The sequence below is a fragment of the Telmatherina bonti genome (assembly GCF_933228915.1).
Source record: "Telmatherina bonti genome assembly, chromosome: 18".
NCBI lineage: Eukaryota > Metazoa > Chordata > Actinopteri > Atheriniformes > Telmatherinidae > Telmatherina > Telmatherina bonti.
This window is the reverse complement of record NC_136616.1, coordinates 23,855,721-23,869,560: the sequence shown is the minus strand read 5'-3', so window position 1 is coordinate 23,869,560 and position 13,840 is coordinate 23,855,721. Positions and strand designations below refer to the sequence as shown.

The 13,840-nt window shown below is 40.4% G+C and overlaps 1 protein-coding gene across 1 annotated transcript in view; it reads right to left on the bottom strand.

Moving 5' to 3' along the window:
- The window catches only part of sec24d (SEC24 homolog D, COPII coat complex component), an 18,026-nt gene extending 4,718 nt beyond the window's left edge, over nt 1-13,308 (bottom strand). Inside the window, exons 1-21 of the mRNA XM_079258214.1 lie at nt 13,238-13,308; nt 12,024-12,230; nt 11,303-11,405; nt 10,974-11,107; nt 10,381-10,827; nt 9,793-9,914; nt 9,554-9,665; nt 7,682-7,809; nt 6,402-6,540; nt 6,170-6,285; nt 5,239-5,363; nt 4,008-4,199; nt 3,685-3,778; nt 3,158-3,274; nt 2,693-2,863; nt 2,052-2,148; nt 1,818-1,963; nt 1,604-1,742; nt 822-940; nt 507-686; nt 162-353 (exon numbers count right to left, since the gene is read on the bottom strand). Of these exons, the coding sequence (XP_079114340.1) occupies nt 162-353; nt 507-686; nt 822-940; nt 1,604-1,742; nt 1,818-1,963; nt 2,052-2,148; nt 2,693-2,863; nt 3,158-3,274; nt 3,685-3,778; nt 4,008-4,199; nt 5,239-5,363; nt 6,170-6,285; nt 6,402-6,540; nt 7,682-7,809; nt 9,554-9,665; nt 9,793-9,914; nt 10,381-10,827; nt 10,974-11,107; nt 11,303-11,405; nt 12,024-12,174 (3,024 nt within the window). The 5' untranslated portion in view covers nt 12,175-12,230; nt 13,238-13,308. The remainder of the gene's footprint in view (nt 1-161; nt 354-506; nt 687-821; nt 941-1,603; nt 1,743-1,817; nt 1,964-2,051; nt 2,149-2,692; nt 2,864-3,157; nt 3,275-3,684; nt 3,779-4,007; nt 4,200-5,238; nt 5,364-6,169; nt 6,286-6,401; nt 6,541-7,681; nt 7,810-9,553; nt 9,666-9,792; nt 9,915-10,380; nt 10,828-10,973; nt 11,108-11,302; nt 11,406-12,023; nt 12,231-13,237) is intronic.
- Nucleotides 13,309-13,840: the final 532 nt, after the last annotated feature.

Genomic DNA, 13,840 nt, shown 5'->3' with positions numbered 1-13,840 from the left:
TGCCGTGACTTTGTATTTGCTGAAGTGCATTCATGATTCCAAGGCACGTTGGAAACACTCAGACGTTCTCAAAACAAAGTCACAAAGAGACAAGCTGTCTCATCTAATATTTGTTAAAGCACAAAGTATTTAATCTGGAGGGAGATGAGATGATTTCTGACCATCTGTCCTTGCAAGTGGGCAAGAGAAGGGACATTGAAGATGCTCTGCATGAGGTCTGGTGGGCTTGCTTGACCCAGCCAAAGGAACATGGAGTGTCCGTTCTCCAGCAGGAACACGCCAGAGTCTGCAAGACGCTCCTCTGAGCAGCGCACAGGAGCAGGCACCACCTCGCTGCTGACATCGAGGTTATGCTGGAAAGGAAGGTGCAGTGCAGGAATCCGTTAACTAGTCCTAAATATTTCCCCTCAAACGAGTTGTTCTGTAATTCATGGATTTATTTTGTGGATTTGAATTTTAAAATAATTATTATGTAATTAAGATAGGAATCGGGGTTCTGTCCCTACCAGGGGGATGAGACGTGGGTAGAGCAGCAGTTGTGTGTCCTCCACCCCCATGCCCATGACCGACAACCTTTGGTGAGTTCTGTCATCTGTGGGGAGCTCCGTACTGCCCACCAGAGGACCAGTTTTCATCAGGCTATTCATGTAGACTGGGAACACTTTCATGGCGTCAGGCAGGATCAGCTAAACATGGAGAAAAATGACTGTAAATGTCTGACGGGGGGGGGGGGGGCAAGGAGACCATGAACAGAATCTTGTAGAGTACAATCAAAGTATGAAAAAGAAACCAATCTTCCTCCAGACAGCCTCTGCACTGACCTGGCTGGCAGCTGAGGGGCTGGCACAGTTCTTCCTGTAGCAGGCCAGCATGTGGGCCGTCTGGTGGACCAGGATCTCCCTCACATTCTTCACAGGCTGGTTCAGTATGGCATGGTAAGCTATGAGGATACAAGATGTTAGAGGCAAAACAACAGCTTTATTAGACGGAGACAAAAGAAGGTGATGCAGACAAACACACACACACAGCATTTGCATCTTAATATGTTCAGCAATTATTCCATATTTTGCTTTAAGCATGCACGTCCCTACACAGGGTGAACTTTGCTACAGTCTATAACACCTTGTTGTCCTGATGAGCTGAAGAGTGGAACAGATGGAAGTTATTTCTGCTCATAAATCACAGATTATTAGTAGATTATGGAGAGTTACATGGAGTAAATTCAACAAAGTTAGCTGACACGGGAGCATGTCAGCAGACTATTCAGCTACACCATATAATTACCTACTATGGATCTCCCTTTTTGATTATTTCTGCATGCACTGCTTTACATTAAAAGAATTATTTTAAATACAATGTAATTACTATTATAGCAGAACAGTTATTTAAACAATCTATGTAGGCAACATTTGCTGAAACTGGTCATTTATCCTGGCAAAGATGCATGACACATATAAATCTGTTAAATTAAAGTTTTTATTCTAGGCCTTTTTTTTTTTTAAAACAATCTATCATGCCTGAATGAAAACAGCCTCTGCTTCTGCACAATGCCATTTAATTTTGTTTATCACAATATCTGCTTTTCATGGAAATGAAAACCCACCTGATTTGGCAAAGAAGTTGATGAGCGAGTCAGTCTCGCAGTTCTTGTACAGCTCCGACAGCTGCGAGCTGCAGTTCAGACTCAGGTTGTGGATGCGCAGTCGCCGCTGCCCACCAATGGTGGTGTACAGCAAGGCACACTTGGAAACAGTGCAAATATGACTTTTAAAACCAAACTATCCTTACAAACACACTTTTTCTTTAAATAAACCCACCTGCATGAGAGCCCCTGTCTCCTCGCTGAGTGTATCATCATGCTTGAATTCCACAGTCACAGCCTTGTCACAATCCACAGCAGCCATCTCTATGTCTGTGGTGTTGTTCATGTGAACTGCGCCATAGAAGTCAGTAGCTCTAAAGCCTAGATAACAACACACACACACAGACAATTTAATTAAAAAATGACTGACACTACCTGATACATTATACAGTTGTAGATCTTTTCCAACCTGTACTGGTACGAACACGCATGATGGCATCAAATCCAAGGCTCTTCTGCACGTCTTTCCTCAGGTCTCTCAGGAAATGCTCCCCGTCAGTCTCCATCTGTCAACCAGCAGATGGCAGCGTTGACCACATGTGATCTTGTGCAGACTGTGTGTATATCTGAACTCAAACCATCCTGTGCAGCCAAGTAAGGTGACTTATAATAATCTTAAAGGATGGAATAAGAGGATTATGTTGATCTTTAGAGATTTATCTGTCTTAGAGACATATAGTAATTTGCATTCAATGCCTGCACTGCTCTGTTGCTGCATATTATTGCAGCTTTAAACGATGTGTGTACCTTTGCAATGCTCTGTTTTAGTGTGCATGTGTTTTTTGGACAGTCTGGAGCAACTTCACATGCTTGTTGCGTCATTCCTCTGAGACAGTGCTATATTAGACTGTACATGCCCTGCCAAACTCATTATGTGCATAAACCTTGCCTTTAGTAGACTCACTGCCTTCCACTGTGTGTAAAAACACAATTCTTGCGTAATGGCTTGAAGTAAAAAAAACAAAAAAAACCAAAAACAAATCCTTGTTTATCTGCTTGCTTTGTGCTGTTAGGGCTCTGTGCAAAAATGTAAACAAGTGTTGCAGATACCTGGAAGTTGTTGTACTTGTAGACAGAGCCTCCAGTGTGTGAAGGCACATTAGCCATGGTTGCCAAGTCCAGGTACTGGCTGGGGAAAAGGAAGAGATCCACACAGCAGCCCTGTGCCACACACTCCTTAGACAGCTGCTCATAAATGCCTCTCTGGGGCTGAAACAGGGTCTATAGATAAAGAGACCAGTCTTGGTTAAGTTAAAGTTACCTTAAGTAGCATTTTCACATTCCAGCTGCAGTTTAACACACTTTCACATTAGTGTGAGGTTTCAGTTTAATAGACTGAAAACAGGAGTTTGATAGAGACCAGAAGAAAAAGAAGCATTTATCATATAAAAACAACAGATTTGCCGGCTTACTGCAAGCAGACTGAACACAGACGTACAATCTGTTTTCCCTCAGTCAGCAGCTGCCTGTACTGTGTTTAAAGTTCAACATACCGTTGCACAAACAGTCACTCACTTTCTCTTTGTCAGTGTTGACCAGCTTTTTATCATCTCTGTTCTTCAGTTTGCCAGGAGCCTCAGCAGTGGGCATGGATGAGTGGAAGATGAAGAGTTTTCCGTTGCACTCTGCTGCCTAGAGAGAGGACAAAAGTTGAGAAAGAAACAAACTGAGGTGTGTACTGTGTTCTGTCCCGATGTGGATATGTAGGCACCCCTGTGAGTTAGGAAAATATCCTGATGCTAACTTTATGTTTTTATTTTTGGTTCATATTGCAATGAGTTAAAGTAAATAGCAGAAAGATATTCAATCTGAAGATGAACAGACAAGAGTTAACAAAGTCATTCCCGACTCTATGCTGTTGTGTAACATCACCACTGCTTCCAGTTAAAAGCTGTGTGTAAGCTTTTTCCTTTTGCTGTGTATTAAAATACCGATCTAGTATGACTGAACTAGTCTGGACTTTTAGATCAACAGCAACAAAGCAGAAAGGGAAAAGCAGCCATGTCTAACTACGTGCTAACAGCTAGAAGCCTGTGGCCAACCTTAAACGCCTCCACGCCGGCCTGGATGACAGGAGCAAAGACCGTTTCACTCTCGTTGGTGTCTGCAAACATGTCAGGGATCTGATCCAGGAGGCTGGAGAGAAAAGGAGAAGGGATTAATGGTTTGGTCTCAGGTCCCGACAGCCAGCTGACCTGAAATGGTTTCTTCTGTGAGCTGATGAAAAAAAAAACATGTCACAGTCTTCACTGAAGCAAAGTTAAATCACATAAAATGATTTTCCCCCCACAGATATGATAATAAACGTGGTTAACGTAATTGGTTGGCAAGCCGCCACTGCAAATTGCGATTAGATGTAGCTTACTTGTAGATAACAGCCTTCGATTCCTGGTAGTTAACAAGGAAGCCATCAAGCAGTGGGACAAACATCTCAGCTGTATCTGACACCACCATCATCTGCGGCTGGGCCAGAGCGCTCTTCACGTTGTAGAAATGGAGCACCTTGTTGTAGGTAACAAAACCCACTTTGACAGCTGAGATGTCTGTGCCTTCCTCCCTGGGGTCGGATAGGGGGGAAAGAAATCAAAGTTAAACATTTGAAGTATTAATGTACAGTTGCCCCAGTTTGTTCAAGCTCATTTTTATTAAGCTCACAAAGCATCCTGACATGTACCAGGACGGTGAGGATCATGGTCAAAAATCTGACAGCTACACTCAATCTTAACATAAATAGTTATTTCAACGCATCCTTTGCTGACACAGCCAACAGCAGCCTGCATCTTTCTTTTATCAGTCATTTAAACATAACATACATGTACACCTGTTTGCAATTTTAAAGCTTTGTAAAGAGCATCTGCCACATCTTAGCTGCTATCTCATAACTAATGAGCACGACATACAGTAGTGTAATCTATACCAGCTAATAATTCAAATAAATGTCATTAAAACATATGCGCAACATCTGGATTCACTTAAACTGGGCTCAGGCTTTACCTTGAATGAATTAGACCCACATTTTGGCAAAAACTACTGAATTTCATGAACCACATAAAATATGCAGGGTGTCCACTGGCTTTAATTTAACGCTGCACAACAAAAGCAGAGTCAAAAACAGTTAGGTAAAGCAAGCTTGTGCTACATTTTTAGGCGGTGATGTCATGGCAGCGCACACAAATATGGATATGTTGTTACTGCTGGCAACAAGGCAGAAAGAGGAGTGCAAGTTATTTTTGAAGTAATCGGGTCAAATCCATCATCATCTCCTTTGTGATTGATCAAAAGCTTGCTTTCAGAGTTTTCACCACAGAAAGAAAGCTGACTGGACAGCAAAGCCCATCTTTTAGATGCCGACGCCTTTCCTGATTCTGCAAAACATTTATGCAAAAATTCTCGGATGAAGTGAACAAATGGTTGGCTTGATCTTTAGAAGCCTTCTTCATTTAAAACAATGGTGTGGTCTGTGCCCTGATTTAGCAAATGAAACAGATTGTTTCTCTTATTTATTCAGATGTAGATGGAAAAGCTGCATTAAAAAAGGTGATAGATATAATTTTTCTACCTTTGTTCCCTTTTTATTATTCATATCATACATATACCTGGGCAACTTCTCCAGCAGAGTCTTCAGCTCATCACAGATCATTTTGACCAGGCCACTTTTGATGTTGTTATAAGACACATCGATCATAAAGATGAAGGCAGGGGGGTTGGGAATCTTGTTATTCTGTGTGAGGGAAAAGACAGTTTTACTAACTCGTGGCAGAGACCAAATTATTCATTTGAAAGTAAAATAGCAAAGAACAAGTCAGATGACTAAATGTAGTCTTAAATACAAAACAGCAATGCAACAAGTAAGAGGATCATCTGTAATGTTATGTTCTCACAGTAACAACCCATGACAAGACACTCACTTTTAAAGCTTTTGTTTATTAACCACCCTGCAGATTGTTTATAAGTGTTCATAAACAGAGAAAAAGTAGGCCAGTGGAGTAAAAAAAAGAAAAACACTTTCATAAGTGACTCTGACCCTCGGTGTCTGCATGAGGACACAGCTGATTTGCATCACTGCCTTGTTATCATCTCTGCTTTCAGACAACTGAAGGCTTATTTTTCATACAGCTAAATAATGCAGGGTGCTTTCTCAGATCCGCCTCAAATCATGTGCTATAGGGACATCTAAAGCTCAATCCAGGTCCTCGAGGACCGGTGTCCTGCAGGATTTCCTAGCATCCCAGCTGTAACACACCTGATTCATATCAATGTGTATGCAGAGCTTGTCTGAATCGGGTGTGTTCCAACAGGGACACTAGGAAAACCTGCAGGACAGCAGGCCTTGAGGGCCAGGATTGAGGATCCCTGATCAAAAGGAACCACCAATCCAGAATTGTATTGCTTCATAAAGTCCACCATAAACAAAGAAACATTCACTGAATTTAACAGCTTCTATCTAATAATCTGATCAATCTATAAAGTCTGCTTAATGCTGAATGACAGTTAACAGATCTTGTGTGTGAGAGTGTGTATGCGTGCCTTGCAGTAATCCAGAGTGGCTGCAAACTCATATGAACCCAAAGATAGCTCAGGTCTCTCATAGAAGTCCACTCTCCGACCCACGTGGTCAAGGTGTTGGAAGTAGAAGGCTGGCACTAGAATGAGACAATTTATTTCCATTTCAAGGTAAACACAGTACATTTTTTTATTATTATTTCCAGTTTCTATCATCTTGGAAGGATCACAGTGTATTTTAAGCGTCTTATTATACCCTCATTGACACAGCTGCAGAAACTGCACTGGAAGCGACGACCGCCGTCGATGAACTGCATGTAGGGACACATGTAGGCCTTGCATCGATTGCAGCGGACTGGGCCCGTCTCGCCGTGATTCACAACATACAGAGGAGTCTGCACAAGTGTGTATTAGTAGAGAAGACAGTCAAATTGTTAAAATATATCATCTATCATTTCTCACATGAGAGGTTCCATGACACCCCAACAACTTTTTATACCTCGGCCTGCGGTGCCGTTACTGTGCACATATCCAGGCCTCCTGATGACAGAAACTGTCTTGTACTGTTTATTTAAGGCTCTCTGCAGTCAGTGACACAACATAAACTGAAAACGTTTGCACTGAATCAACTCTACTAGCATAAAACTAAAACCCAACAAGAGATCAAGTAGCTTTATTTTTAGACCAGAGTCCAGCGATGAGAATAAACTGCATTGCAGTATCTTTAGATCTTTACCAAATCCAGTAAAGAAAACGTTTAAGATAAAGTAACATGAATGCATCATAAACTGCTCTTTCGAGCCACGTCCAAACTCAAACCACTAATTAAAGTTTGCTTATTTACAGCTCTGTGAAGTATGTGTTTAAGGTTGTTACGCATCAACTACATTTCTTCTGCAGTGGTCCCCGCAGATCTGACATTAACTAATTAGCTTAAAAGCCAGATGAGAGAAAGCTAACATTGCCTAAAAAGGCCAGTTGGTGACTGGGACAGGGTGAGAGGAGAGGGAGAATATCACAGGCAGGATTCTTGGACCACACATGATCCAAAAAGGAGGTCGTTCACAGGACAAATGAACTTCTGTGGTTCGCTGAGACGTTTGTCAAAGGACAACTAACCCTAAGGGACACAAGAATTATTACCTTTTTTTTTTATCTGATAACCGTTATGAAACATGAGCAAGTTGCTGTGTGTGTATTATTGCCACAAACTCCTTTGTTTAAAACAGGCTGTATTAAATGTAGGGAAATGTGACACACATTGTGGGAGATACTACACAGAAACTTAGCAATCCTGTTTAAAAAGTCTCCTTTGAGTGTTCTTCTCAGGCTCATGAGTCACTTCTGTGACGACAAGGAATATTTAAAAACAAAGTAAATGGATAGAAGTACTTCAGAGAGGGATGATTAGTCTAAAGGAGAAATTAGAACAAACCAAAGCTGCCTTTGTCTTTTGTTGTAGTTAAGATCTTGGCACATAACTTTGGTTTTTTTATCCTATTGATGAGACAAGTTGAAAGCAAAACCTGAACTTACCTCATTTTTTGGCAAATTAGCAAAAGGCTTGATGATGGAGGCCAGGGGCACTTGGCACTGTTTGGCCAGATCAGTGGTGCAGGGCAGTGAGTAGGTGGTGCAGCGAATGAACCTGGGACTGGCATTTCCTGGGGGTTACCGAGGACAGCCATCAGTGCCGTTAACATTACTACAGACCATATTTCCACTACTATAGAAAAGCCACGATCCTCAAAGGACAAGCTCAAGTGTAGTTTTAGCAGATTTTAACACACTATGTTTAAAATTCTTTAAAAATAGCTGTGTTGAACTGTATTCAGTACACATGGCATAACAGACTCAATCCACTGATAATCTTGTCACAAAGTGCAAAGGTTTAGGCAGCCAAACTGAAAATGTCTGATATCATAAAGAGTTTAAGAAGAAGAACTGATTTCCAAATAAGAATTTATAATAGAATCAAACATTTAATGAGTGATTTCTTATAATACTAAATAATGAAGTCTGTCCGACTCCTTATTCTGTGTCTCCAGCATGTGCAGCCATTATTTTATCAGAAAAGCTATTTGTCATTTATTTATTATGTTTATAATAAATGCCTGCAAAGAAAGAGAAGGTTGTAAAGAGATAGCATCTGTTTCCACGTGGCTGAGAAGCAGAAATGACAGCTAACTGGAGTGGAGGAGGTCAGGCTGACTCTAGAAATCTTTCTGAGAAAACCCAGGGGATTGCTGGAAAAGTCCAAAAAAGAAAAATCCCTGTCTAACTGCAAAAAAATAAAAAAAAAGAAAGAAAAAAAGGAATTTAGCAAAAAAAAAAAAAAAAAGGAATTTTATGGATGTATAAATACAGTATGGGGATATTTTTTTGTATGAGGTGATTTTTTTTAGCATGGAGAATACTCTACGGATATATTAAAGAGTCACTTTAATTACATCCTAGCCAATTAAAAAAGGAAAAAAAAATCACAAAGATAATGGTTAAGAAAAAAAGTACAACCTCAGCTGATACACATCAAATTTCACAAAGACATGATTTTTTTTTCTCACCATGCTCCTGACGTGGTCATTGAGAAGGTAAACGGAGCTAAAATGGCCATATTGCAGACCTTGTCTTAACTGTCTAAACTAAATCCTCTCAAAATTTGTGCTACTTCCCTTTATCAGACTTGATCTTTGCAGAGATGATGTTCAAATATTGTCCTGTGATTTAACATCCAAAGGGATATTAGTATTCATCCTGAAAATCTTTGTTTTTTTGGTAAGTCTGAAACTTTTTTCATGTGTGCTGCGTGCATCTTCATTTATTCTCCACCAGTTATTCATACACTTATATTAAAACATGTTAACAAATCTCACAAGTATGTACTATGACAACAAGAGTGATGAATTGGCTTGTGATTGTAGAGATTTACTCATTTCTTTGGGGTAAGCAATTTTTGAACAGATGGCACTGGGCTGACAGGGTTAGATGAGCCATGCATGCAAATCACACAAATTCTTCCTGCTTGAAGCCTTTATCAAATGTAATGAGCAAAAATCTCCAAAACAAGAAAATGAATATAAATGCATTTTTAGGCTAATACATGAAGGAGAGATTGTTTGTATGGACTATGCAAGATATCTACACCACTTTCGCTTTTTGATACTTCAAAACTCTTAAAACAGAAATGGAAACAAAGTTTGCTTAAAATATCAACAAACAGTCGTCTTTAACTTTAACCTTTTTAGAACTCAGATCAGCTTTTTACTTTAACAGATAAGAGCTCTAAAAATTTTGCAGACAACAAATGAAATGATTTAAAACAGAAGATTAACCCCTTCAGTCAGTACAGATAAACATTTACTACAAGTATTTTGTGTTCTCAGAAAGGGTCCAGCAGATTTTATTTACCTTGGTCCTGAACTGTGAAGTCAGTGGTGACAAGAGGCGGGACTTGTCCTCTGATGTTTGTACTAAAGACCTGTCCTCCGTACTTTGCTTTGTCATCCTCGATGACCTGGGTCTAAAGCAAAGAAGTTATGTTTAAAGACTAAATCTTAAATTCTTAAAAGTATATCATTTAAAACCTTTATGTGCTATTTTAGTATTTAAAGATAAGCAGTCTATAAAAAGAACAAACTGGCACTCACTATACTCGGGATAGAGTCTGGATCCATTTTCTTCTGAGGTGGGCCGGCCAGTGCAGCAGATGCTCCAGGGAAGCTCCCTGGCATGCCTGGCTGCGGCCCAGCCAAGTGTCCTCCAAACTGACCTGTACATAAAAGACAGGCATACCGAGAAGGATATTTATATGATAAGAAAAATAAAAACAACCAATGCAAGACATTTCATGTCAAACTTCTCACTGCGAGTGTTTTTTTGTGAAAACACAAGGAGATCTGCTGGTAATTCCCCTTCTTTCATCTCATTTCCTTGCTGAATTAACTTCTTTTCTCTGATTTGGTACTTTATTTTCTGTGATTGATGCAGTCTAAAGGATAGTTTGCACTCACACTTACATTCACTAACACACATGCTTTATCCTGCATGTTTACTGATCAAAAGCTACAGTCAGGTTGTTTATGAAGTTACATGCTGCACAGACTGTATGGTACAGAGGCAAATTAGTAAAATGAAGAAAACAGACAAGATTTGTGAGTCATGCAAGATTACATGTGATAAATTAAACTGTTCATGTTGTGGAGACCCATTTGACTTTCTCAACCTCAGCTTCTTACCTGCTTGTTGTGGGTATCCAGGACCTGCAGGTCCAGGACCAGGCTGTTGGAAACCTCCAGGTGATGCTCCAGGGAAGGATATTCCCATTGGAGGACCTGCCATAGACTGGCCTGCCATTGGAGGACCTGCCATGGACTGGCCTGCCATTGGAGGACCTGCCATGGACTGGCCTGCCATTGGAGGACCTGCCATGGACTGGCCTGCCATTGGAGGACCTGCCATGGACTGGCCTACCATTGGAGGACCTGCCATAGAGTGGCTTCCCATTGGAGGACCTCCCATTGACATGCTTGATGGGGGTGACTGTGGTGGAGTCATCTGGGGGGACATGTGTGGTGACTGTGGACCTGGAGGCATCTGTGGTAAACTTGATGCTGGAGGAGGTGGTGTCTGGAAAGACTGCTGGGCCACAGGGCTTGTTGGAGGAGGAGGGCTCTGCATAGGAGCTGCAACCAAACAATTAAATCATGAAATTATATTTAATGATACAAGATTTTCCCAGGCTTTTTTTTTTTTTTTTTTAAATCAAATAATTAAAATCAAAATGTTTTGCACTCTGCAGAGAGTTCTGATCAGTAAATAGCAAGCTTACCATAATTCCCCAAGTTCATTGCACCCATCTGATTGGTGACCTGCTGTGTTTGGGGGCCAGGTGAGGCCATGTTGTTGTAGGGCGAGTGTGGAGGCTGGCCATAAGGACTAGCTGCAGCTGGTGGTGCAGGGTACCTGAGCCACGTTACAAAAGTCAGTGTTACACGAGCAGTAAATAGTGAATGCACGGTGTACGTCTATAGGTTACTTTCTGCAGCCACACAAAATTAACTTTTTTCACCAAGATTTCCAACACAAACTTTTCCTTTCTGTCAATTCCACTCAAAAATCAGACGTTCCAACCAGTTGCTGTGTGATGAAGATTGTTACCTTTGTGAATGAGCACCGTTTTGCTGGATGTTTGGATTGTACTGGCTGGACACTGGAGGTGGCGGCATTCCAGTAGCTGAGGAAACTGGGGATTTCATAATACCTGTCATGAGAAATAAACATTCTGTGTATTCCTATGATGTGCTACTATTTTTTTTTTTTTTTTCAAGAAAGCAAGTCTTGTTAAAAGCATTTTTCAAAACATCCTTTCTGTCTCTCATGTTATTTTGACCATCATCTCCGAAAATGTTCAACAGAAAAAATAGATTTATCAGGAATTAAGGAGCAAAACATTTTTTGGACTTGCACTTGCAGTGACATTTTAAATAAAACCAATAATATAACCACATTGTTACTTATGCTGTCTGCCCTTGGCACATGTATGTAATCACAGTGGTATAACACATTTGTTATTTAAAGGCCAGACAAAATCTCTGCAATTAACAAGTAAGCACAAGTTAAACATTATTATATCATTGTAGCAAAGCAACCAATAATCAGGGTTTAAATAACACTTTAGGCTTTTCAGTTTGAAAATCTTCAGATAAGAAAAACAATTTAACACATAAAAATTCTGAAATAATACTTTGTTGTTATGAAAAGGAAAAAAATGCTGTTTAAATGGATTGAAATGATGAGCTGAAATTTAAATAAGATGAAATGCTGAACAAACAACCAGGATATTTATAAGACAATAAATGCAAAAACCAAATAATTGTACCTGTTGGTGGAGCACCGAATGCCTGAGATGGTCCTCCATAGTGCCCATATAGGGGCTGTGTGGGACCACCTCCAAATCCACCCTGGTAACCCCCCATCCCTGGCTGTGCCTGGGAGTACGGGGGTGCAGCTACATAACCCTGTTGGCTCATCTTGACGGAATAGCTGTCACTGTCCGCTCATCCCAAGATGATAGAAGTCCAACAACCTGTGGTGGTGAAATGGGACATTTTTAAACTGGGGGAAAAGGGACATGTGGATCTGTTTGCTTATTTGAGTTTTTGTATCTGTTTTAGTTTTCTGTTTCTAAGCATTAATTCATTCATGCATTTTTAACATCAGACAGACAAATTGCTATAACCAATCTTGCATGTTTACAAGCCACACCAACTATACCTGATATTTGACCTCGCACAATCATCAACACCGTCTAAGAGACCTTTGACATTGCTTATTGAAAGATAAAGCTGCATATCTTTAGTATGCTATCTGCAAGTGACGACAACAACAACTGTCCATTCATCACAAATACAGTTTTAAATAAATTAATGCACAGTGTTAAAGCAAATGGATGTTCTGGAAATCATAATAACATTTTATTTCCCCCAAAGTGTCTTTTTATTTGCTACAATCTTGACCTATAAAGTACAACTGAGATAGATATAGTTGCATACTGCATTCATCTGGTAAACTTTTAAAACTGTCCTCCTTTCAGTTTGGTCACGACATGCAACAGCTGTGTACTGACATCACCTTATAACATCTTAAAAGCTCCAAATGAAATCATTTTAACTAGTCTTACCTAACCAAAGAGCAGCTTGGAAATATATAATGGCGGTTGTGAGAATCAATAGTTAACAGTATCAGCAACTTCCCAGAAATGCCACGTCAAGGACCGCTATGAAGGCTTAAAGACAAAGCACAGCTATGTGTTATGAATTCAGATCTGACTGGACCCACATGTTGGCCCTTTTTTTTGGTGCCTGAAAACTATCCTGGCGATAACCTTTGGCTTAATGCGTGATGTGTTAAAAACATGACACCACACTACTTAACACATCTGGAAGCATCTTGCTAGCTACGCGGAAATTACTACAAAGTTTTCGCTGGCAATTGAAAACATATTTCAGACAGAGGTAGGGAAAACAGACCAAAACAAATACTGAAAAAGAATTATTTGAGATACGCTGGCCTGGATTTGTTGGTGTTATTTACCTGAATAATGGGCAGAGTCCTCTTCGCAGCCTCTTGCCCTAGGTGAAAGCAGAGTGCCACGTCAAACTCCAGCAAAGCACCGGTGGCTCTGTTAGTGTAGCTACGACAACTGCCTCCATCGAAAAACAACCTTTGTGAAAGATGCAGCTTCCGGTTTTACATTTCAAGTTTAAATCATTAACGAGACACAAACCTTTATTAAACGACATGAACTCCCCAAACACCGTTCCAATTTTTCTAAATTAAGATTCTATATATAATACATTTACCATTTTAAATCAGCAAAGTAGAACTACTTTTTTAATCCCTTTAGAACACCAAGATGCACATTGTTTTGAAGCGTTCAAAGTCTCACTTCCGCATTTTCTGTCGCTCTTTGAGGTAACTTGGTGAAGCTAACTCGGATCTGACGTTCAGGGCATGCGCAGCGTAGAGGGAACCTATCCTAAACACGTCAGCACAGGGAATGTGGACCTGAATGGTCCCCATAAGAGTTTCATCCTCACCTGAACTCTGGACACTATGAAGACAAACAGCTGCATCTTAAGAATACAAGTGGCCCATCACAAATTATGTTTAGCGAGTCTATTTTAGCGGATGTTT